Below are 22,152 nucleotides of genomic sequence, written 5' to 3'. Positions count from 1 at the left end.
ATGTGACCCCCCCTCCCCCCAGAAAGGGGGTTTGTTTATTCAACTTGAAAACTTCCAATAAGCATTTAAAAAAAGAGAGAGAGAGCTCACTTCACTGGTAAAGGTACACAGTCTGTGGCTCTAGTACCACATATTCTCCATGTGTGTTATTCTCTGATTTGGTATGAAGCACATTTCCAGTGGGAGGAGAATATCCATTTCCTGTGTATCTATTCAAGATTAAGATGCAAAACAACAGCTACAACAAAAAGTTCAGTATATTTGAAGACAATTTGTTATGCCTACTTTCGTATACCCATAATAACCAGTTATTGCTCTGGAAGTAGGGGTGGAAACTACAGTTTGAATAATTCCTAAAGATTAGGGAGCTGGGTGTAGGGAGGACAGAGTTTGGAGAGGGGAAGGAGTTCAGTGGGGATTTGACACCACATAGTGCACCCCCCAAATTGTCATTTCCTCTAGGGGAACTACTCTTTATATTCTGGAGATCATTTGTAATTCTGAGAGAACTCCAAGTCTCACCTTGCGATTGGTAACCCTGTCTGGAGGAATTCTCACATATGATCTAAAATATGGTATGGAGGAAATGATTCAGTGTGGTGTAATGTTTAAAGTGTCTAAGACTGAAAAGACCCTGGAATCCCCAGTCAGCAAATGGAGCATGCTATATGATTGATTTTTCTCATTAGATACCTTACAGGGTTGTGGTGAAAGTTAAAATGGTGTCTTGAGCTCAATGGATGAAGAAGGATGGGATGAATGAAGTAAATTAATCTTCCTAAATGGTACACAATAGAAGAAGAGGAAGATACTGTGCAAATTTGCTGTGGCTTTTTTTATCTGTATGATCTGAGCTGTTAATTAAACCTAAAATTCTTTTAACTCACTTACCTTTGCTTTAAGTAGGATAAGAGGATCATGATAACAATCCGTCTTAGTCTGAGAAACTCACGAATTTTGCATGCTGTGTTTTATAAAAAATCCTACTTGTTTTGCCAGGTATTAGAAAATATCAGCATGGGTTTAAGCCTGAGATGCTCCCTGCAGCCACACATTCTTTTATTTTATTTTTTAAAAAACCCTACAGTTGACATATAAATATATACAGCAGACAAATCATTATAATGTCTCGTTTTTGTACCCATCTGTTGATCCTTATAACTATCACCGTTTTATTCTAGGTTGGCATAGTGTTACATTATTCGACACTCTCTACTATGCTGTGGATTGGAGTGACTGCAAGGAATATATATAAGCAAGTCACAAAAAAGCCTCAGACTACCCCAAACAGTGACCAGCCTTCTTACCCCAAACAGCCATTGCTCAGGTATGGATAACTATTGGTATTATTTCTGTGGGATTTATTCTACAGTTAAAAGCTGCTGTAGAATAGTTAAAACGTAAATATTTGTTTTCCAGCCTGATAAGGTTTCTTTCAGAACCTGCATCAAAATATATAGCAGTTGAGTAGGTCAGAATTGGAAAGCTTTCTACATAGCCCATGGGATGGTTTCAGATGTGCCTTTACCACATCTTAAAAACCATACTGTTAAAATGTGGGTGCTCTGCTATGCATACGAATGCATGTCCAAAATAATTTTGCTGGAAATGACCCAGCATTTGAAGTTAAGGTATGCATCTATAAGGAGCACCACATGTTTTGTTAGAAAAAACAAAACCCAACAATCCAAAGCTGGTTTTGATGTTGCTTAAGTATACACTTGAAATTATGTGTGGTCAAGCCCATTGTGAATCAGGTTTGTAACTGGCAACCCTATTATTCAGTGGTGGGAAGACTAACCAGTGAATAATTAAAGCTAGATAGCCTGTGTAGATATCTGAAATTTCCTTATGTATGTTCAGATTAATGCACAGACTAACTCATCATAAAAAGAAGAGAGGCAGGAACACAGTGTTTCACTAGCTTTTCAGTGTATGAATTATTCTCTGACTATTTATTTCTCGTTACAAAAATGTTGTGTGCCTTTACTGATAATGGATTTTAGTGCTTGAGAATAGGGTGAAAGAATGGCATATTCCGATAGCTTAATTGCAATTAATCATTTGTGGACATTAAATATGGCATCCATATGAAAAATGGTTGCTGGAGAAGCCTTAGATGCAGCATTTTGCAGGGCATTTTGCAGGGCAAAGCTAAAGCCAGCAAACTTGCCTCCAGCCAAAGAACTATTATTTCTTTGATTTTTTAATTTTGACAGCTTGACAGTTCTGCACTAAATGTAAGATTTCGGGCCACTGGATCATAAATATCCAGTACTCAAGTGAATTGCATATCCTGCATACTCTGTTGATTTTGTGTTAGTATTCTTGTTAGCAGTGTCCCCCCCCCCCCCACCACCACATAATAATCTCCTTTTTCTTTCTGGGACACAGATTTCCCTTATGCTGTTTTTTTGCAGAATACAAATTTCAGATCACCATTTGGTAACACAGTGCTTTCTTGGGCTAACTGGGATTCATTTAAAAGGCTAAACAGAATCCAGTTAAATCCAGCATCTGCTTCAAAGTATGGAGCACGATGACTGTCTGTGGCTATTATACTAGGATAGTGGGAGATCTTTCAGCATAGCTGAAGGGAGAGAGCTCTTGCTTTAGAAGCTGGACAGAGAGTCATGTGGCACAGATTGTTTGGCAATTGCCCAGAGGCCATAAATGCAGGCAAATTCAGTCCAGCGTGCCCAGCTCTTCATGAAAAAATGTCAGTTTACCTTGAGAAATTGAAATCTGCTCTATGATTGCATAGTGTATATTTAAAAGGTAAAGAAACAGACTGCATTTCTGTGTTCAGAAAAGCCCATCAATGTCTATATTTATTTATCTCAATGGATTTCTGTTGTTTAAAAATGTGGTCTAGTCAGAGGTGGCTGATTATAAGCTCTTTTTAAAATCTACCCAGTGGAAGCTCTGAGTGCTGCATAAAAATGAGAAGCAGAGGGGTTTTTTTAATCAAGCTCTCCAGTTTGTGATTCATTCTAATGTTTTTCACTCCATAGTTCATAGTAAAATGAATAGTAGCCCATTTTCATAGGCTGCAATAAGCTTATTAATGTAAAATGTTTTAGGCATTCTAGGTGTTTCTGAAGGCTGATTCCCCAGCTGATAACCTCAATTAGTCCTCTGTCAATTCAACAATGTTATAATAGTATATCTTGGAACCACATAGTAGAAACCACAAGACTACCTTTGAAGCAGTAGAGTGCAGAAGTATTTAATAGCTGTCTAAAATTATTTTATGGTGTACTCATTAAAGGCATCATAAACCCCAGAGACACATACTCGGAAATACCTAAAGAATCCGGTAATTCTTGCCAACCTAAGTAATAATGAAGAATGGCGTTTTGTTGCAGCCTTGTCTGTTTTAGTATATGTGTAAGAATCGACTAGTTTCCCAGGTTCCAGATAGACATTTTTATAGAATACTGTTGCTGTAGGGGACATGTGGATATTTGCTGTGATTCAATAAAGAATACTGTTGCACACGATTAAGTAATCAAGATGCCTTTCAAGATATATTTTCAAATGACATTTTAAAGGAAACACTATCATTTCTTGAAGCAGGTAGAACTGCAGAAATAGCTGAATGTACCATTAGCCGTTTCAAAGGCATGTCAGGTGTTTTCTGTACAAAATGGCAAGATGGAATGTGCATGGAAGCCAACAGGAAGGGCTTAGATTTTTGTGTCTGCATACTTGTCCTTATACTTTTGTTTGCACGCATAACAACCATAATCCCTGTGAGAAAATAGGGGTGAATTGCTCTCAGATCTCTCTGTCATTAAAACATTGATCCATGCAAAGAAATTGTTCACGGAAAATGTCCGAAGACATGAAAAGATCTGCATGTACTTAGCTTTGTCAAGATATGCTCCTTGTCACTACTGGTAGATATTTGTCTTTTCTAAGCCAGTCGCTACAGTACAATTTTATTGTTTTTTGCTTGCTGATTATTACATGGCCTGGTAATGTCTGACTTCATCTATTCCTTGTTAAACTGCGATAATCAAAAAGGCTTCTGCTTCATAATGCAATGCTTTACAATGCTATAAAAATACATAATGTAACATTTTTTGATTAGAGTTTTAAAATATATTTTCCTGTGCACATTGATGAATTTGCTAGTAGTTCATGATGAAATGTTTCTGTTCGTTTCTTCTGTTGTTTCACCACAATTCACAATGACAGGCTTCAAAACACCATAGAACTTCCTTACAAACTGAATTGCTTAAAGGTGAGATTTGATATGATTAATGGGCAACTGAATTGGCTGCAAAATACCTGGTCAGTGCTTGGACACTCGGAATACTTTTGAAAGGCACTCACAGATTGCAAGGGGAATTGTGAGCTTTATTATGACTGGGAAGTTGCTAATAGTGCCACAGAGAAAGCCAAACTGCCCCAGAGTGCTGATGAAGAAAATCTGATTGTCTGCAGCATTCTGTCATGTGACAAAGAGGATTTTATCACAATCAATGTGAATATGTAGTTTATGTGGGATCTGATACAGGATGAGAAAAGAAATTTGGCTGCTACAGTTCAAAGCTCACTGAGATTTAGGAAAGATTGTGTCCAAGCTGTGGAGTCTTGTAAGCAAAAATTCTGCTTTGTGAGCCACTAGCATTAAAGTTGTGAGCTACTGCATAAATTAGTTTGCTCTGGGGCCATTTTTTCTAAGCTAAGACAAAAAGTGTGAAAAAAACATTTAGCTCACACTCTCAACTTAGAGGGAACACTGGTTGTGTCTGACTGAAAAAAATTACATTCTAGATCTCCATTGCTCTCTATACTTCCAATCAGTTAAACAGTTTAAAAGGATAGAGAAACTGGGGAGCTGGCTTTTTTGGCTTCTTAGGGCAAAATTACAATTGATCATTCAAAATTACCAGTTAAATATCAAATAGGTTTTAGGGTTGCTAACCCCCTGCTGTAAGTGAGGGATGCCTTGCCCCACCTTTCACAGAAAGGTACCAGTAGGATTATTTTTTTAAAAAAAATAGCCATTGGGCTGATGATGTGTCTGGTTTCAGGGAAAACCCAGAAGTATTTGTCAGTTCTCTCTAGGAATTGCTGGAATGTCTTTGATTTTACCATAAATGTTCCAGTGTTTCTTAGAGAGATGCGATATCACTTCCTGGTTTAGGATGACACTATTAGCCACTTCCCAGTCATAATAAAGCTTGCAATTCACCTTGCATGCCATTGCTGATGGCCCCCCACCATGTCTTTGCCCCCAAACTGTTGCTGGTTGCCATGCAACCCTAGTCTTGATTGATATATGATAAAAATATGCCAACATCTGAAACTGTGACCTTATGTGTGCAGAGTAGGTTCTTTAATACTGAACTGTAGGATTCCCATCACTGCCATAGCAAATGCTTGGAGTTTGGGACTCAGCACATGAGGAGGATGGAATTTCTGAAGGATATGATATCACTTCCAGATGATGTTCTACGCTGCCTCACCTAGTCTCTCTGGTCCTTAGGCAATGGGGTAGGAAAATCCTTGTGGGTGGAAAATTGGGACAATGGGCTGGTAGTTCCACATCCCAGACAGATAGATAGAAACTGGATTATGAACTAAGGGATACATGATAAACACCATGGGACAAGAATTCAGTGTATGGCCACTGTAATACCAAAGCTGGACCTGTTTCTGGTTACTGTAATATAATTTGATCTACATTCATGTGCTTTTTTACTTTTTAGAGTTTAAGATGGTATATAGAACATGGTCTCATTGGAAAGTCCAATAGTAGTGGAGTTTATAGAGGCTGTTCAGGAACATTCTGCTCTGCATAAATCTTTTCCTGCTTGGAGGGTGAATAGTTTGGACCCTGAGTTGCAGAGCAGTACTAATCCATGGATGGATGATTAATGCAGTAATATAGGGTTTGTGCATAGCTGTACCCAACCATCATTGCAAAAGAAAGCAGGAAATATAACTTATGTCTCTGATGCCAGTTCAGATGCTTCTAATCTAAGCAATGGACCACTTTAAATAAGCGTCTCTTTTGTCCAAGTAATTGTAATGTATATTTTTGGATCACTAGAATTGTGCTGTAATTAGCTTAATTCATTAGTGAACAATGAAAATTTTTAGCAATTCTCATGCATTTGAAGGCTTGCAGGCATCTTGAATAGCAGAAGTCGATCAAAGGACACAGGGCATGATAGCTACTTCCAGACATAGTTCTCTCTTTTTCAGCAGCCCTTATAGCATTTGGATTGAGGTTTAAAATACTTGCCAAGAAATTTAAGCCAGTATGCAGAAGAACAGTGTAGCCTTTTGAAGTTTTCCAACAATTGAAGCAGAACTAGTCAATTAAAATTTCATCATGTAGTATTTCACAAACAGCCGTTTCACCAGCCTTGGGCAGAATTGGTGGAAATGCCAATTACTATTATACCAAAGTTTAAGTATAAAATTAAACCCCCCCAAAAAAACCCCTGTGGAAATGCAGTATAATGAAGTTAGAAGGATTGGAAGAATCAACTTTACACATGTATGACAGTAGCACATGTGATTGTTTTAAATTGTTTTTATGTTTTATGTTTTTATTGTTGTTTATTGTATTGGTCACACTAATGTGTTTGTATCGACCCTTGGTTTGTGAGCCGCCCTGAGCCTGCCTTTGGTGGGGAGGGCAGGATATAAATTAAATAAATAAAGAAATATATAAATAACGTAAGGCACAGGAAGGATAAAGTGCTGTTGCAAATCATCAGCCTTCCTGCATGGCTATCAGTTGATTTAGAAGCACAGTACAAATGCTTGTGAAATGCCTTTTCTGTTTTTCACATATGTGCATCAAAGGTGAGAGAAAGGCTGAAAAGGTTTTTAAGTTGCTCATGTGTATTTGGACCTTTTTTTGGTCTTATTGTCAAGCTGCTAACAGAAATCACAGATCTGCATTCATTTAAAAGCTCAGTTATAACTCCAACCAGGGCTTTTTTTGTAGAAAAAGCTCAGCAGGAATTCATTTGCATATTAGGCCATACTGCCTGATGTCAAGCCAGCCAGAAGTGTATTCCTGTGCATTCTTGCTCAAAAAAAGCCCTGATTCCAACTCAAGTTGGGACCATACTAGGAGAAGAAGAGGGGAGTTTAACTTTCCCCCCCCCATACTATTATTAGACCTTTAAAGGGAAAAAAGGGCAGGCAAAGGAAAAGAGCACACTGGATAGTAGTTTCAAGTAGTGAAACTGTACATGGGTGGAAACATTAAACTCCTCCCACTTTGTCATGTGGCCTTCTGTGAACTTGAATTGGAGTCCCTTTCAGCTAATTAAGCTTTTGAAGAGGAACGATTTCAGAAAGCAGCCATGTTGATCTTTAATCGAACAGTTAGATTCTAATCCAATAGCACCTTAGAGACCAAGAAGATGTTTATGGTAGGCATACCGACAGTAGACATATGGTACCAAAGGGTATGGGAAACTTTTATTGTAATAAAAATCGCATATAGCTTCTATTATATAACCTATGAACAATACGAAAAGCACATGGTATCCATTTGGTACCCTTTGGTTTCTTATTTTTATGAGAAAGATATCCTTCCTAGAAAGCACTATTATAAAAAACTAATTTATTTTTAAAGAGTCTGACAAACAGAACAAAATTGGAGATATTTTTTGGTTGTTATATTTTTATGTATGGTTTGATTTATGGATTATACTCTACTGTTATTATTATAACTTCTATTTACACCATTTATATATATTGGATGCTAGGCAACTATGAATAAAGACAATTTATAACTAAAAAAAAAAGATGTTTATGGTAGAGGAACAGAAGAGCAGAAATCTATGATATCTGTCTTATCAGGTTTGACCTTATGTGGAAAAAACTCTTGTTTTAGGCAGAGATCTTTCCCAAAGCTGCCACCATAGTTCTTTTAGCTAAAGATTATCACCTTTGTTGGTTATGCAGAAGGAAGTTTTCAAAATTACCTCTAAAATGTATGTACAATAGTGCCATCAAGTCGTGAACAATTTATGGCAATCCCAGCAAGAGGTTTTCAAGGGAAGTGAGAAGCAGAGGTTGCTTGCCACTGCCTTCTTCTGCAGAGTCCTCCTTGGTAGTCTCCATCTAAGTACCGGCCCTGCTTAGCTTCTGAGATTTGATGGGATTGGGCTCTACCATTCCACTTTCCCTTCAATTGCCTCTAATATCTCTACATGATGGCTTCGATTCTATGGGATTTGTGAATGACACAGAACTTGTGAAGCAGGATTTGTCCACCTTCTTCTGACAACAGCCCACTGAGACTTGCACCTGCCCCCCTTCCCAGTTCTGTTCCTGGTGGTCAAGATACCACCATGAACAATATAGGGGACAAAGTAGAGGTCTGTGGTGGGAAGGGGGATTGATAGAAATCTCCCTCATCTTCAAATGATGGAAATACCTTTCCATTATCAGAAACAGATCATAGGATCCAAGCCACTGAGTTATCAGTTTGGATGTTCAAATCCCTAAATTACCTGCTTGAGGTCTAAATTACTTTTAAGAGGCAGTGATTTCAAATTGGGTGCATAGTAATTTTAACAAGAAAATGTTAGTCTTTAAGGTGCTCCAAGACTCTTGTTCAGTTTTCCTGCAGTAGACTAAGAGCCACTTCACACATTATAAAGTCCTCATGTTTGTTGGTAGACAGCACAAGGACTTTGCATCACATATTCAATAGGAGGTTTCAGATTCAATAAGAGTTTTGTGCCTCCAAGTCTTTTGCACCTCCCAGATTTTTATCGCTTTGCAACTGGGGCACACAGGCAGCTTCAGCCTTCCCACTGTGCCTTGTTCCCTCAAACTGCCCCACTGAACTGCTGTTGGGTGGTTTGCAAGCAGAATCCTGGTTTCACATTGTATCTGAACCAACACATAGTGTCTGTCTTAAAGAAATAATAGGAGTATAACTTCTTTGCTATGTGCTGAAGCATTTATGAGTGAGTTTACATCTTGTATTATGTCAGAAGTTCACATCTAAATCTTACTGGTTAATTGGATTTCTTGTGATTGGATTCATTGTTTCCACAAAGAAATGCATAAATTGTTACCAAAAGCTGAGATAAAGGGTAAAGCAGGCTAGATAAAATTAGAATGCTACTTTGCTGCTCTTAACAAAATGTAGAACCATGATTAGAAAACCTTTCAGATAAAACATTCATGTTCCCACAGGAAGGTAGGAGTTGTTTAAAAAAAACAAAAAACTCTGATATAGCAAATCTGTTTTTTTTTTTTTCAAATAAATCGTCTGCCACACAGATGATGATGGTCGAATGCTTTATACATACATTCCAGAATTAATACACTGGAGCATAGATAGAAGTGTATTATAGGAGCTAGGAATATATATGTGCATTACTGTATTCTAGCTTTAAAGAGAAAGCTACCAGTCTTGGCATTTACTGATATTTTGGCATAACTGAATAGGAAAATTCAGTAATAAATCTGCTTAGCCCATATGAATAGCACAAAATTCATAGCAAAGTACTACTTACAAAAAATGGATCAGTGAATAAAGGATACAAGTAGTTACTTTCAGCAGCGGACTAAATTGAAAGAATAAGAATATAAGAACCACTTTGCATGGTTCATCTAGTCCAGTATCCTATTCTAAATGATTAGCCAAGGTATTCAGGTGTTCAAAAATACTGCATGGAGATCCTTTTTAGTCATCATGGGCACAGTTAATAACCACTGGGATGGCTCATGTGATCCATGAGCAGGTCCTTCCTTTGTTCCCTCCCCCCAGCAGTACCATCTGACTTGGAGAAAATTGAAGAATTTTGTCTAGCTCAATAGTGGCAGTTTACCTGTGTTGCACAGCTTTTTGTCCACATCCATCCCCCAGTTCCCAGCATCTTCTTTACAGCACACAGGAATTTTGTTGGAGGAAGCAGAAGGCAACCCATATTATCTTCTAGGTTATCCTAATTTTCATGCTTGTTGAGGCAAACACAGTATTCTAGAATTTTGAGACAGGATTTCCTTTATATAGAATCCATGCTGATTCTTTCTCAGCAAAATTTATTTTTCTATATGTGCAATTTCAATAATGTATTTCAGCAGTTTACCTAAGAGCAGGGGTCATTTTGTAGAAAAATAGGTGGTGGAGTTCATCCAGGGATTGTTATGCAGCTGCACATACTATTCAATGGACTAGGAGGTGGAACTCTCAGAAGGAGGAGGTGGAACTCTCAGAAAGGTTCAGTGTGCTCCTGTGAACTCCCACTGAATCTGAGGCCTGCCTAAGAGAGATGTTTTGTCAATAATGCAGGAGCTGCAAACCCTCCAATGACCCAGGTTTTCCCAGCCACAGGACTTCAGTCTTAGTTTGATTTAACTTCAACCAGCTCTGCCTCAACTACCCAGCCACTGGGTCAGGCCTGAGAGAGTGACCAGCAAAAGGAAGAGCTGGATGTCATCAGCATACTAGTGGTAACCAACCCTGCTCCTCCTGATGAGCTCCACTAAAGGGTGCATATAGATACAAAATAACATTGGCAGCATGATAGAACCCTGGAGTCCAGAGGTTGCCTGGTCAATCTTTTGCCTCCAATAGCTACACACTGACTGGATCCCTGGAGGAATAAGACAAATCAAGATAAAGCAGTGTCACACACCCCAGTGGGGCTAGGCAGCTGACAAGAGTAGAACGATCAACTGCATTAGATGTGTTATTTAGATAGCAGAGACAGATAGGTGGTATATAAATGGCCCAAATAAAATATACCAATGGGTTATCTTATTTATGTATTCAGTGCTCTATTAGAAGACAATAGTAATATAATCTGCCATGTGGAGCCTAGAGATGAAATGTTTTTAAGAACAAGATAAAGAAACTAGAGAAAAGCAAAAATGGGGGAGGGACTTTAGAATTCGCCAAATGAAAAAAAAATAATGAAAGTCGCTAAAGAGTAGTCCCCACAAAATCATTTTTAAAACACTGTTTTTATTTGCATTCCTATAGAGTTGGTGGGAAATGAGGATTATTGTATTTTCTTGCACTGCATTTGGGGCACCATGGTTCAAAACTCAGTTCTGTCACAGCTGAATTGTATGGCTTTTGGCAAATCAATATATTTTAAGCCTCAGTTTTCTAAACAATAACCTGCCTAGAGGAGGTTATAACGGTGATGGATGAAATAAGGCACTTGGCTTGCTTAAAATGTGTTAGAAAAAATATTTGCTTAGTGTAAACATGATAATTCGTGACATTTTCACATTCAAATACAGGGTTTACTGTGGCTTTCCTATTGCAAGGATGACGTCTCATATTACACAACCGGTGTTTGACAAATCTAACGTGTGCTAAATCTGCCTATGGTCTTTTGGAAATACTGTGAGCCTAGTGAAAACTGGCAGCTGGTCCTCCAGGTATTCTTATTCAGCTAGGTCACTGCCATAAAGTTAGAAGCACAGAGCAAATGTTCTTTGGAGATTTAGCAAGCAATCCAAAGTGGGTCTACTTTGAAGTAAGCCCCACTTTATTCATAAGAGCCTGCTCCTAGGACAGTCGCCTTGGGACCATTGCCTTTCACATGCTCATCTACAATCCCCCCTTAGTTTTACTCCTTTGAACTCTGTCGTTCCATAGCAATGAAAAAATAAAACTGAGTCCTACTTTTTGTATTCCTATGTACCATTTCCAGCAAATTAAAATAACCCTTTATAACTTCTTTTGATAACACAAAAAAACCTCACTTTAAAATAATTGAAATTAACGAGGCATCTACAAATCCCAGTTATCATATACCACAGCAGTGCTGGCTAACTATCTGCCAGAGCCATCCTAAATGTGGTTGTTTGACAGTGAATCTCATTTATTTCATATGCGCTTGTAATAATATAATAATAATAACAATAACAATAAGCTTTTATTTATATCCCGCCCTCCCTGCCGAGTATTTTGTCAAATGATAGTAGTATCTCCTCACTTATACCAGACAGCAGAAATTAAGCCCTTTTTATTCAAAACTCAGGCAACTTTAAAAGCTTCTAAAAAGATCATTCTTATATTCTTCAGATGTGTGAGCTCCCTGAATCCCACATGATGCCTCATAGAAACATGGGGAAGGAAGTACCGCATGTATCTCATTACTATATTCAGAAACTTCACATATTATTTTTGGTTTTTAAAAAAATTCAGTATATTAATTTAATATAACACCTCAGAGGTGAAAGCCACAGTTTCCATAGTATCTGTTCTCAGTTTATGTGCTGAAAAATACTTATCTTGCTCCTTTGTTATCATTATTAACTTTGCTGTCTAGAGAAATGCTGACCATAGTTCAGGGTGGGAGGGGAGGATGAAAACTCAGATAATGCAGGGAGTCTTCCTACTTGATGTCTTCAGATATATTCACATGTACTGCCTGTGAGAACTGATGCTTGGCTGCCATCTTGTTCCAGTAATGTGTAGGCGTCTTCTGACACTTTAAACTTGACTTAGACTGATTTTTCATTAGACTTGTTCTGGTCTTGGGGCTCTTTTTTCCTTAGCACTTCTGTCCAATTTTGCACAAGCTGCCACAGGGCTGCAACTTGCCCTACCTCTTTCCCATGGCAATCAAGATCCTCTGAAAACCAGTTTCTGCTTGCCGCGTGAAAGAGGCGGGGCAAGTCACAGCCCCATGGCAGCTTGTGTGAAATCAGACAAAAGTGCTGGGGTGGGGGGAAGACTCTGAGACCAGAACAAGCCTAGTTAGAAATCAGTCTTACTGTCTGCACAGGCAGTTTTAAAGGGAACCAAAGCTTCCCAATCTGGAAAGTTCCTGACATATTTAGAAACAGAATTCAAGCAACTGGTTTGGAAAAGAAGGGGGAAGACAGGGCACTAAACCGTTCATCCTACTCCCTCATCGTCCTCTGATTATAGAGTTGCAAAGTAACATGGGAAGGTGCATTCCTAATATTTGATGCTGGAGTTGATGCTCTGCTCTGCCCTGAATATACATCCTTCCTCCTCATTGTCCTTGGCTATGTGGGAGGCATTGCCCTGACCTGGATGGCTTGGGCTAGCCCAATCTTGTCAGATCTCAGGAGCTAAGCAGAGTTGGTCCTAGTTAGATGGGAGATGATCAAGGCAGTCCAGGGTTGCTACACAGAGGCAGGCAATGGCAAACCACCTCTGTTTGTTTTTTGCCTTAAAAAGCTTTTGGGGTTTCCATACGTTGGCTGTGACTTGATGGTTCTTTCCAGCATGTGGCAAACAGTTGAAGAGCTTCTTACCTGAATTTCTAACACAATAGTCCTGTTTAAGAAGAAGAAGACTGCAGATTTATACACCACCATTCTCTCTGAATCAGAGACTCAGAGCGGCTTACAATCTCCTATATGTTCTCCCCTGCACAACAAACACCCTGTGAGGTGGGTGGGGCTGAGAGGGCTCTCACAGCAGCTGCCCTTTCAAGGACAGCTCCTGCGAGAGCTATGGCTAACTCAAGGCCATTCCAGCAGCTGCAAGTGGAGGAGTGGGGAATCAAACCTGGTTCTCCTAGATAAGAGTCTGCACACTTAACCACTAAACCAAACTGACTTTCTATATAGAAGCCTTGAACATAAGAACATAAGAGAAGCCATGCTGGATCAGGCCAATGGCCTTTCAGTCCAACACTCTGTGTCACACAGTGGCAAAAAAAAAAAGTGCCATCAGGAGGTTCACAAGTGGGTCTAGAAGCCCTTCCACTTTGCCCCCCCCCCCCAAGCACCAAGAATATAGAGCATCACTGCCCCAGACAGTTCCAATAATATGCTGTGGCTAATAGCCCCTGATGGACCTTTGCTCCATATTTTTATCCAGTCCCCTCTTGAAGTTGGCTATGCTTGTAGCTGCCACCACCTCCTGTGGCAGTGAATTCCATGTGTTAATCATCCTTTGGGTGAAGAAGTACTTCCTTTTATCTGTTCTAACCCGACTGCTCAGCAATTTCATTGAATGCCCACGAGTTCTTGCATTGTGAGAAAGGGAGAAAAGTACTTCTTTCTCTACTTTCTCCATACCATGTGAAATCAACACACCAAGAGGAGGAGCAGTAAACTGTCACCCCACCTTGTCAGTAGTCCTCCTACCTAGTCATTAGTGTAAAACATACAGCCTGGAGGCCAGAACCAGCCCATCCAGGGCTCTTATTTGTCCTGTAAGCAACTGGGGGGGAAATAAGTCTGACTGTGGACTGGAAGGGCCTATATTAGGTATTATACCCCCTGCTGAGGCCCCTCCTTTCCCCAAATGCGAGCGCTTTCCAGGGTCTTCCCCAGCTCTCTAGGAATTGCCCAACCCAGAGCTGGCAACTATAAGGGGCAAGGAGGGCTGGTTTGGCCCTGAGCTCTATGCAGGCAGTTGAATTGGGTCCTGCCTGCCACCTTTCGCTGAGACACACTGCCTGCAACTGTTGCCACCTCAGACCAGAGTATGATGGGCTCCTATCTCTGCCACCTCAGCTGCTGGAAAGATGTCTGGTTGTTCATGTGTGTCAGGCAGAATTTCTTTGGCCCTACCTCTCTGAATTCAGCCAAGGGGCTTCCTATTTGTAGGCAGCATGGGGAAGGCAGCTACCAGCATCTGCAGAAAGTCACTGGGTGTCTCGCCAACTGTACCTACTTATGTAAATGCGTGAATGGAGCAACTGGCCAAGCTGAGCATGCTGTGCAAAGCAGCCTGGGTGAGAGAGAAGCCCAGTGCTTATGTAAGGTGTGCAACGCATGCAGAATGCCAAAGGTTGGGAAGAGAGGAGGCCTGCTGAGTTGGGTGAGTCAGACCCTGCTAATCCACTGACCCAAATGTGCACAGCTCTTCTTCAGCCTCCCTGCCGTGACAATTCAGGAAAGATTAAATAAGAGGCAAAGTCAAAATGCATGCACACTCTGTGGACTCCCTGCATGCAAGCACTGTCATATGTAACAGTCTGAAAGGAAGCAGGTAGTGGAAAGTGAGGTGAAAGTCAGGGATAGGAGCAGGCATTCAGAAAAGTGCACTGGGTTAGCACATGGCAGAGGCAGGCACTAGATGAGCATCTGTGCATTTGCACACAGGGAGTAATATTTTGGGTGGTTAGATAATGGCAAGCTGGCAAGAAGTTAAAGTCTGCAAAAAGACAATTAAAGTAGAGCTGGCATCTTTGGGGATTGGCAAGTCTTTAAGATTGCTTGTGGTTCTGGGGAGAATCACAGTTCCCCTTGTGGTTCAAACTTGTGGCTGAATGTGGGACTTTGGCAGAGGGAGGTATGGGATTGTGCAGTTGCCTCACCCCCCACCCTCCCCAAAGCCTGTTGATGGCAGGACCAGCCCTAGACCAGTGGCCCCCAACCTTTTTGGCCCCAGGGCTGGCCCCAGGGCCAGCAGGTTGGGGGCACCCAATTCGGCCACCCCCCCTGCCCTCCATGGCACCTCCTCCTCCAGTTTTCTTCATCCCTCCTCTGCCCTCTCCAGCACAGCCTCGCTGCCCCCCCATGGCACCTCTTCCTCCCACCATTTTCCTCCTCCCTCCTCTACCCCATCACACACAGCCTTGCCACCACACCCCGCACACACACACACAGCCTCGCCACCCAGGAAGGAAGTGGGGAAGAGGCAAGGGCAGCACCGCTCTTTCAGCCTGTTGCTGCTGCCATGGTTTTCTCTGCTGATCAGCTTATCGATGGGGGGAGGGTCGGCCTGGGAGGTGCTTCACAGCCCCTTCCCCGACCTTAAAATGATGAAAATGGGGGATGCCGAGGCTGTGCAGGGGTTGAGGGTGAGGCTGTGCGGGGGGGCAGAGGAGAGAGGAGGAAAACAGGGGAGAGGAGGAGGCGCTGTGGGGGAGGGGGCAATGAGGCTGCGTGGGCGACAAGGCTGCAGCCTGGTTGGAAACAGGCTGCAGACCGGTACCAGTCCAGAGCCCAGGGGTTGGGGACCCCTGCTATAGACTGTCTGGCTCCCTAGGCAAGGCTAACTTCTGACACCCCCCCCTTGCACTGATAACATCCCTGAGTCACACATGGGGGGCACTCAGTTTGGCACCCCCAGAAGGCTGGTGCCCTAGGCAATTGCCTAGCTTGCCTAGTGGCAGGGCCAGCACTGGTTGATGGTAGCAGTTTCTTTAAGACAGGTTTTTTTTTAATAATAATAATATTTAATTTGTATCCCGCCCTCCCCGCCAAAGCAGACTCAGGGCGGCTCACGTAGCATAACATAAAATACAAACATGGGTTCCCCAGTTGATGTCACTTGGCCACAGCTGTCTTTGGCTGCTGCACCTGCAGCAACAGAATGCAGCACTTCAAGCTCTAGCTCATCAAAAGCTTCAGAAATGTGTTTGTCTTTAAAGAGCCATAAGAGTCTCTGATTGTTGTACCTTTATTGTCAGGCAATAGCTCTCTGTGCTTTTCAAAACTTCTTGTGCATATCGAGCAAAGGTTGGTTAGGTGCTGAGGAAAAGTGTGGGTCATGGTCAGTGGTAAAATATCTTTGGTACCTGGCATTACATGTTATGGCACATGTGACCTGGCCCAGTGAACTGACGTTTATGTCACATTTGACCCTCATAACAAATTAGACCATCAGCATGCTGTATAAATGTGTGTACAAAAGTGAGCTCTTTCCCTTTGATTATCTCCATCTGTTGATCACGTGTATTCAGGAATTAGGGCCAACACACTTGTTGTCATTCCCACTCTGTGCACACTTGGCTTTTTTTGAGCAGGAACACACAGGAATGCAGTTCCAACTGGCTTGGTGTCAGGGGTGTGTGGCCTAATATGCAAATGAGTTCCTGCTGTACACACTGATTTCAAACAATGTAGAAGAAGATATTGGAGTTATATCCTGCCCTCCACTCCGAATCTCAGAGTGGCTCACAATCGCCTTTATCTTCCTCCCCCAGAACAGACACCCTGTGAGGTGGGTGGGGCTGAGAGGACTCTCACAGCAGCTGCCCTTTCAAGGACAACCTCTGCCAGAACTATGACTGACCCAAGGCCATTCCAGCAGGTGAAAGTGGAGGAGTGGGGAATCAAACCCGGTTCTCCCAGATAAGAGTCCACACACTTAACCACAACACCAAACTGGCTGAAGAGAGCTACTATGGTCATTGTTTCAGAATGGCTGGATTGTTTTTTGGGTGATTTCCACAACAATGCACAGGAGTATATTAAAATTGAACCATCATCTTTGAGGCCAGTGAATTGTAGAATGCTAAGTAAAATGAGCACCCAGCTTGCTGAGGGTAAAGTGTAACTGACTGAGGAAGGCAATGGCAAAGCACCCCATAAAAAGTCTTTCATGAAAACGTGAAAGCAACGTCACCTCAGAGTTAGAAATGACTTTACCTTTAAGCAGAGGCAAACGAAAAGACGTGATGTTTGGCTTATGGGAGAGGGGAGCTGGAGCCCCTTCCTCCAAGCACCCCATCATCCTGGCCTTAGGAAGAGACTTTCAGCATCCAACTTATATTTATCATTAGGCATTTGATATCTGAGGTTTGCTATTGAATGTCTTCCAGAACTACATGTGCTCTGTTGTAGAACTGCATTGCCAAAAGAGGGAGCAGTGGCTTCATTCATTGCAAAAAAAAAATAATAATAAAAATTAGAGCTTATTTTTCTTAAAGCCGACTGAAGAGTTGTCGCTTTGCATGCATTCCTCCCAGCGTGGTTCAGCTTCCATTGAAGAACAATGCTCATCTGTACTCCTGATTCATGTGGAGTTTGGACTATTTCTAGCTGTATAGGGCCTGAATGAAGCCGGGAGGATTACTTGTATGAGTCACAGTATGTGCTCATCAGTCTGACCAATGGCACCAAATGGAGATTTTAAAAGATTTCTGCAAAAAATAAGCGACTGGAGAGAATGGCCTTTAATACTCAGCAGCAATTTGGTTCTCGGCTTTGTTCGCAAGCCGATGGAATTAATGGAAAGTCTTACGGTTGGAGTGAACTCTTTGCTGTTCTGCAACCAGCTGTACCTAAGGGTTTTTTCACAGATGACGCTTACTCTACTGCCTCCCACTATCAATGTCTTTTCAAAGTTTTTATTCATGATCTTTCCCATCATTTCTTTTGTCATATATCTTATAACCACATCTCTTGGTAGATTATTTTTTTTTGGCATGAAGTGAGTTCACTCTATACATATAGTCATACATACTTCTAGTCCCTTCAGGATCTTCCTCCAGAAATTCTGCAATTATTTTTATTATATATTCTTTCAAGTCAGTTTCTTCATCTTCAGGTACTCCTCTCAGACGTATCTGGGTCTCCATCAATTTACAGTCATGAATTGCCACTTTTTCTTGTATTTTTAACAAGGTGGAATCATGTACTTTCACTCTCCCTTCCACCTCCTGCACTTTCTTTGACGTTACCACAGTCTCATTCCTGAGATCCTCTATATCTTTTTTTAGCTCTTCAATATCTTTTCTAATTTCTTTTTGGGAAACAGTTATCATCTCCTTCATCCCTTTCATTATCCTGGCTTCCATTGCCTCTAATTGGTCCTGCATTTTTTCCAATGAAGCAGTCCTTGCACGGGTTTGCTTGTGGTCTGACATGTAAAAACACTGAAAATTTTGACCTCACCAAATTAAATTTCAACTATCAGGTTTAAAAGAATGAAGCTTGCTTTCTTCAATGAGCCTAATTTCGCCATCCTCAGAGCCTCCTGGGCTCAGATATTAATTTTTAATGTTTTTATTTTTCCCAACATGGCGGTCGCGACTTTCTGCCTCACTTTAATTTTTTTTTCCTTTTTTCCTCTAAGGACTTCTGAAATAGTTATTAACAATAATGTCAAATAGCATTTACCTTATAATCTTCACCTCTGTGGGCTCCACCAATTTTTAATGTCCCGAACACTTTAAAAGTTTTATTTCAACTTTAGCCTCCCAGCAATGGCCACTGATGTTTTTCTATGATATTATAGTCCTAGAGTAGGCTGGCTGCTTCAATGATTTCCCTTTTTCATCCAATACTTCCTGCTTTACTTGCCACCAAATCCCTTTTTCGCTGGTAGAGAGATCTCACGATATTTGACGTATTTCCTGTGTTGACTGTGAGAGCTTCAATTCTATGATGATGGGGCTTTTCTCAAAAACCTCAAGTAGACCAAACAATAAATTCCTTTCCACTTTTTAGCACTGTCCTTTAAATTTACAAAGTCCAAATTTCGCCCCTTCTTCTTCCAAGCTTTCAATATTTCAATTTCCCACCTTCTGATTTTATTTTGTTTAACTTTAATTAGTCCCGGAATGAAAGACAGCAATCAGTACCTTTTCTGTAGTTATCCAGATCAACACCGGTCTTGTGTAACTTTAGATGTTTAATAGTATCAAAGAAGGTTAGGATCCTGTCGAGCTTATGTCAAATAAATGACTCTGGAAACTTCTGCAGATGATGAAAATGCAACTCGTCTCCGGAGACCCCTCAAAGCCTCAAAGGAGCCCCCCCCGGGACTCCCTTTTAGCCAAGGTAAATCTCCTTAAAGTTTCCTGTGCATATCTTGGACTAATCTCTGTCTGAGAAAAGTAGGCAGTAGGCATTAAATTACCTTCCACTACCCCGAACAGAAGTTCCAGCCTGCTCCCCTTCTGAGAAGCAGTTCAGCTCAGCATTTTCCAACCCTGGAAGTCCCATTCACAGATGACGCTAAGCCTGATTTTCAGTCTGAAATGCAGGCCCTTTTGAATTGCACCTTGTTCATTTTACTCTTTTGCCTCTTACATCTCTTGGAAAAAATTTTTTTAACACTGCTCTTATCTTTCAGTTCTCACCTCCACACCTACTTCAATAGAATAGCCTCTCTTAAAGGTATCTTTCTTACCCTCACTCTTCTCTGGCTGATAGCTGTCTTAGCAGTGGTTTATAGGAGTTTAAAGAAAGATGATCTTGAGGTGTCAGACATCTGTGTTGTCAAATGGTATTGGTTATATATCTGTCAAGTTTCAGTATCTCTTCTTTCATATTCCAGCTTCACAGCCGAGTGTTGTAATTTAATTAAACACTTCAGACTATACAGACAAGGCCTGTGGTATTCAAGCAAGGCCTCTCTTTCCCTCCTCCAGAATTTTCTCCTTAGTATCTCTGTTCACTTTTGCAGCTTACTGAAGCTTATGGAATGATATTTTAAGAGACAGCCCTTCAAACATGAATGATAGTTTAGGAGACAGCCCTTCTTTGACACTTATAATAAACCTAGATGCCAGCTTCCAAGTAACACTTGGAGATCTTCCAGAATTACAACTGATCAACAAACTACAGAAACGAGTTCATTTGGAGAAAATGGCTTCTTTGGAAGGATGAACCCTGTGGCTGTGCTTTCTCCTTTCCCCACACTTGACCCTTCTCAGGGTCCACCCCCAAATCTCCAGGAATTTCTCAATATGGAGCTCACAGCTATGAAAACATTCTCATTCAAGCAATGTTACTATGTAAATTAGTGTACAGAAGTGTTGGGGAGCAGGCTGCGTCTCACCTTTTCATAGAATCATAGAGTTTGCCATCTAGAAATATAAGCCGCCTAGCCCAATGCCCAGTTCAGTACAAGAAATCCAAGGCTAGATAATTTCCAACAGAGGGTTGTCCAACTGCAGCTTGAAGGCCTCCAGATAGGGAGGGCTGATCCACCCCAGATAATTAACTCATTCTCAAATAACATGTTTAGTTAGAAAATTTATCCTAATTCAACCAACTGCCTTGGATCAATTTTGTCCTCTAGGCTAGCAGAAAACAACATTTCTGAGAACATTCCCTTCAGGTATGTGGCTTATAAGAGTTTAAAGAAAGATGATCTTGAGGTGTCAGCCATCTGTGTTGTCAAATGGTATTGATTATATATATGTCAAGTTTCAGTATCTCAGAGTGCAACCACATATCTCCAGCATCTTCTCAAGGTTAAACGTACCCAATTCCTTGTTCAAGCTTTGCTAAAGGCTACTAATTCTCAAATGGCCTTTTGAGATGGTTACTTTTGTAGGGTTGTTACAATAGTTGTTACAATAATAACCAACTCAAAAAGGCAATTTGAAATTTTTTAAAAACTTTATAGTATGTACAGTATACTTCAATAAAACCATTTGCTCTTTAATGACCTGGAGACTGGGGTGGGTTTCTTTAGCAGTAATGCACAGGAATGCAGTTCCGGCTGGTTTGGCATCATGGGGTGTGGCCTAATATGCAAATGAGTTCCTGCTGGGCTTTTTCTACAAAAAAAGCCCAGCCTGAAGGTATGCAGAGTTTTAAACTCAGATGGAAGCAAGGCCTTTTTTTGTAGCAGGAACTCCTTTGCATATTTGGCCACACATCCTGATATAGCAAATCCTCCAAGAGCTTACAGGGCTCTTATTACAAGGCCTACTGTTAACTCTTGGAGGATTGGCTCCATCAGGGGTATGTGGCTTAATATGTTGAGGAGTTCCTGCTACAAAAAAAGCCCTGGATGGAAGCAATAGCAGTAATGAAATCCATTTCCCTATGTTTGAGTGCTTTGCAGGCAGAATGCAATGGCACTGTAAAACAATCAAAACTTTATATAAAATGGCAAAATGTATCCATGGATACAAAAATTTAAAGCCATCAGTTTTAAGCAGGAACAGCAAAAACAATAATAAAGTATAATGCAAAGGCCTTCTAAGATTTTTAAAAACCAAATCCCTTCAGTCTACTTCAAAACACAAGAAGAAACAATGGGTGTTTTCGCACTCACGTTTTACTGGCGCCACGACCCTCCTCACGCCGGCGGATCTGCAGTGATTTCGCACTAGAAGCGCCGGCGCAGCCCATTGTGCCGGCTACTTCCGTCGCTAAGCCAGCGCAAACGGAAACCGCCAAGAAGCAGGAAAACGTTTGCGCTGGCTTAGCGACGGAAGTAGCCGGTGCAATGGGCTGCGCCGGCGCTTCTAGTGCGAAATCACTGCAGATCCGCCGGCGTGAGGAGGGTCGTGGCGCCAGTAAAACGTGAGTGCGAAAACACCCAATGCCTTTCTTACCTTCTGGATGAAGGAACTTCATAGACTGGGAATGATGGCTGAGAAAAGCTCACTTGTGTGCTCTTGATCCCGCAGATTCCTGCAAGATGTTAAGGTTGATCTTAAGGTTCTGGTGGGTTGGTTTGGGTGGAGTGGGTATTATGAACTGAAGCAGCTATTTAGGGGATTTAAGGGT

At 41.2% G+C, this 22,152-nt stretch overlaps 1 protein-coding gene across 2 annotated transcripts in view; it reads left to right on the top strand.

The window, feature by feature from the left end:
- ADGRA1 (adhesion G protein-coupled receptor A1) overlaps positions 1–22,152 on the top strand; it is a 538,647-nt gene that overhangs the window by 476,361 nt on the left and 40,134 nt on the right. For both annotated transcript variants that reach the window (XM_060241372.1, XM_060241374.1), the window contains one exon: positions 1,182–1,327. In XM_060241372.1, the coding sequence (XP_060097355.1) occupies positions 1,182–1,327 (146 nt within the window). The remainder of the gene's footprint in view (positions 1–1,181; positions 1,328–22,152) is intronic.

This window comes from Heteronotia binoei, chromosome 6 (assembly GCF_032191835.1).
Source record: "Heteronotia binoei isolate CCM8104 ecotype False Entrance Well chromosome 6, APGP_CSIRO_Hbin_v1, whole genome shotgun sequence".
NCBI lineage: Eukaryota > Metazoa > Chordata > Lepidosauria > Squamata > Gekkonidae > Heteronotia > Heteronotia binoei.
Note: the sequence above shows the minus strand (reverse complement) of the source record. Positions and strands in the feature narration are given on the sequence as shown.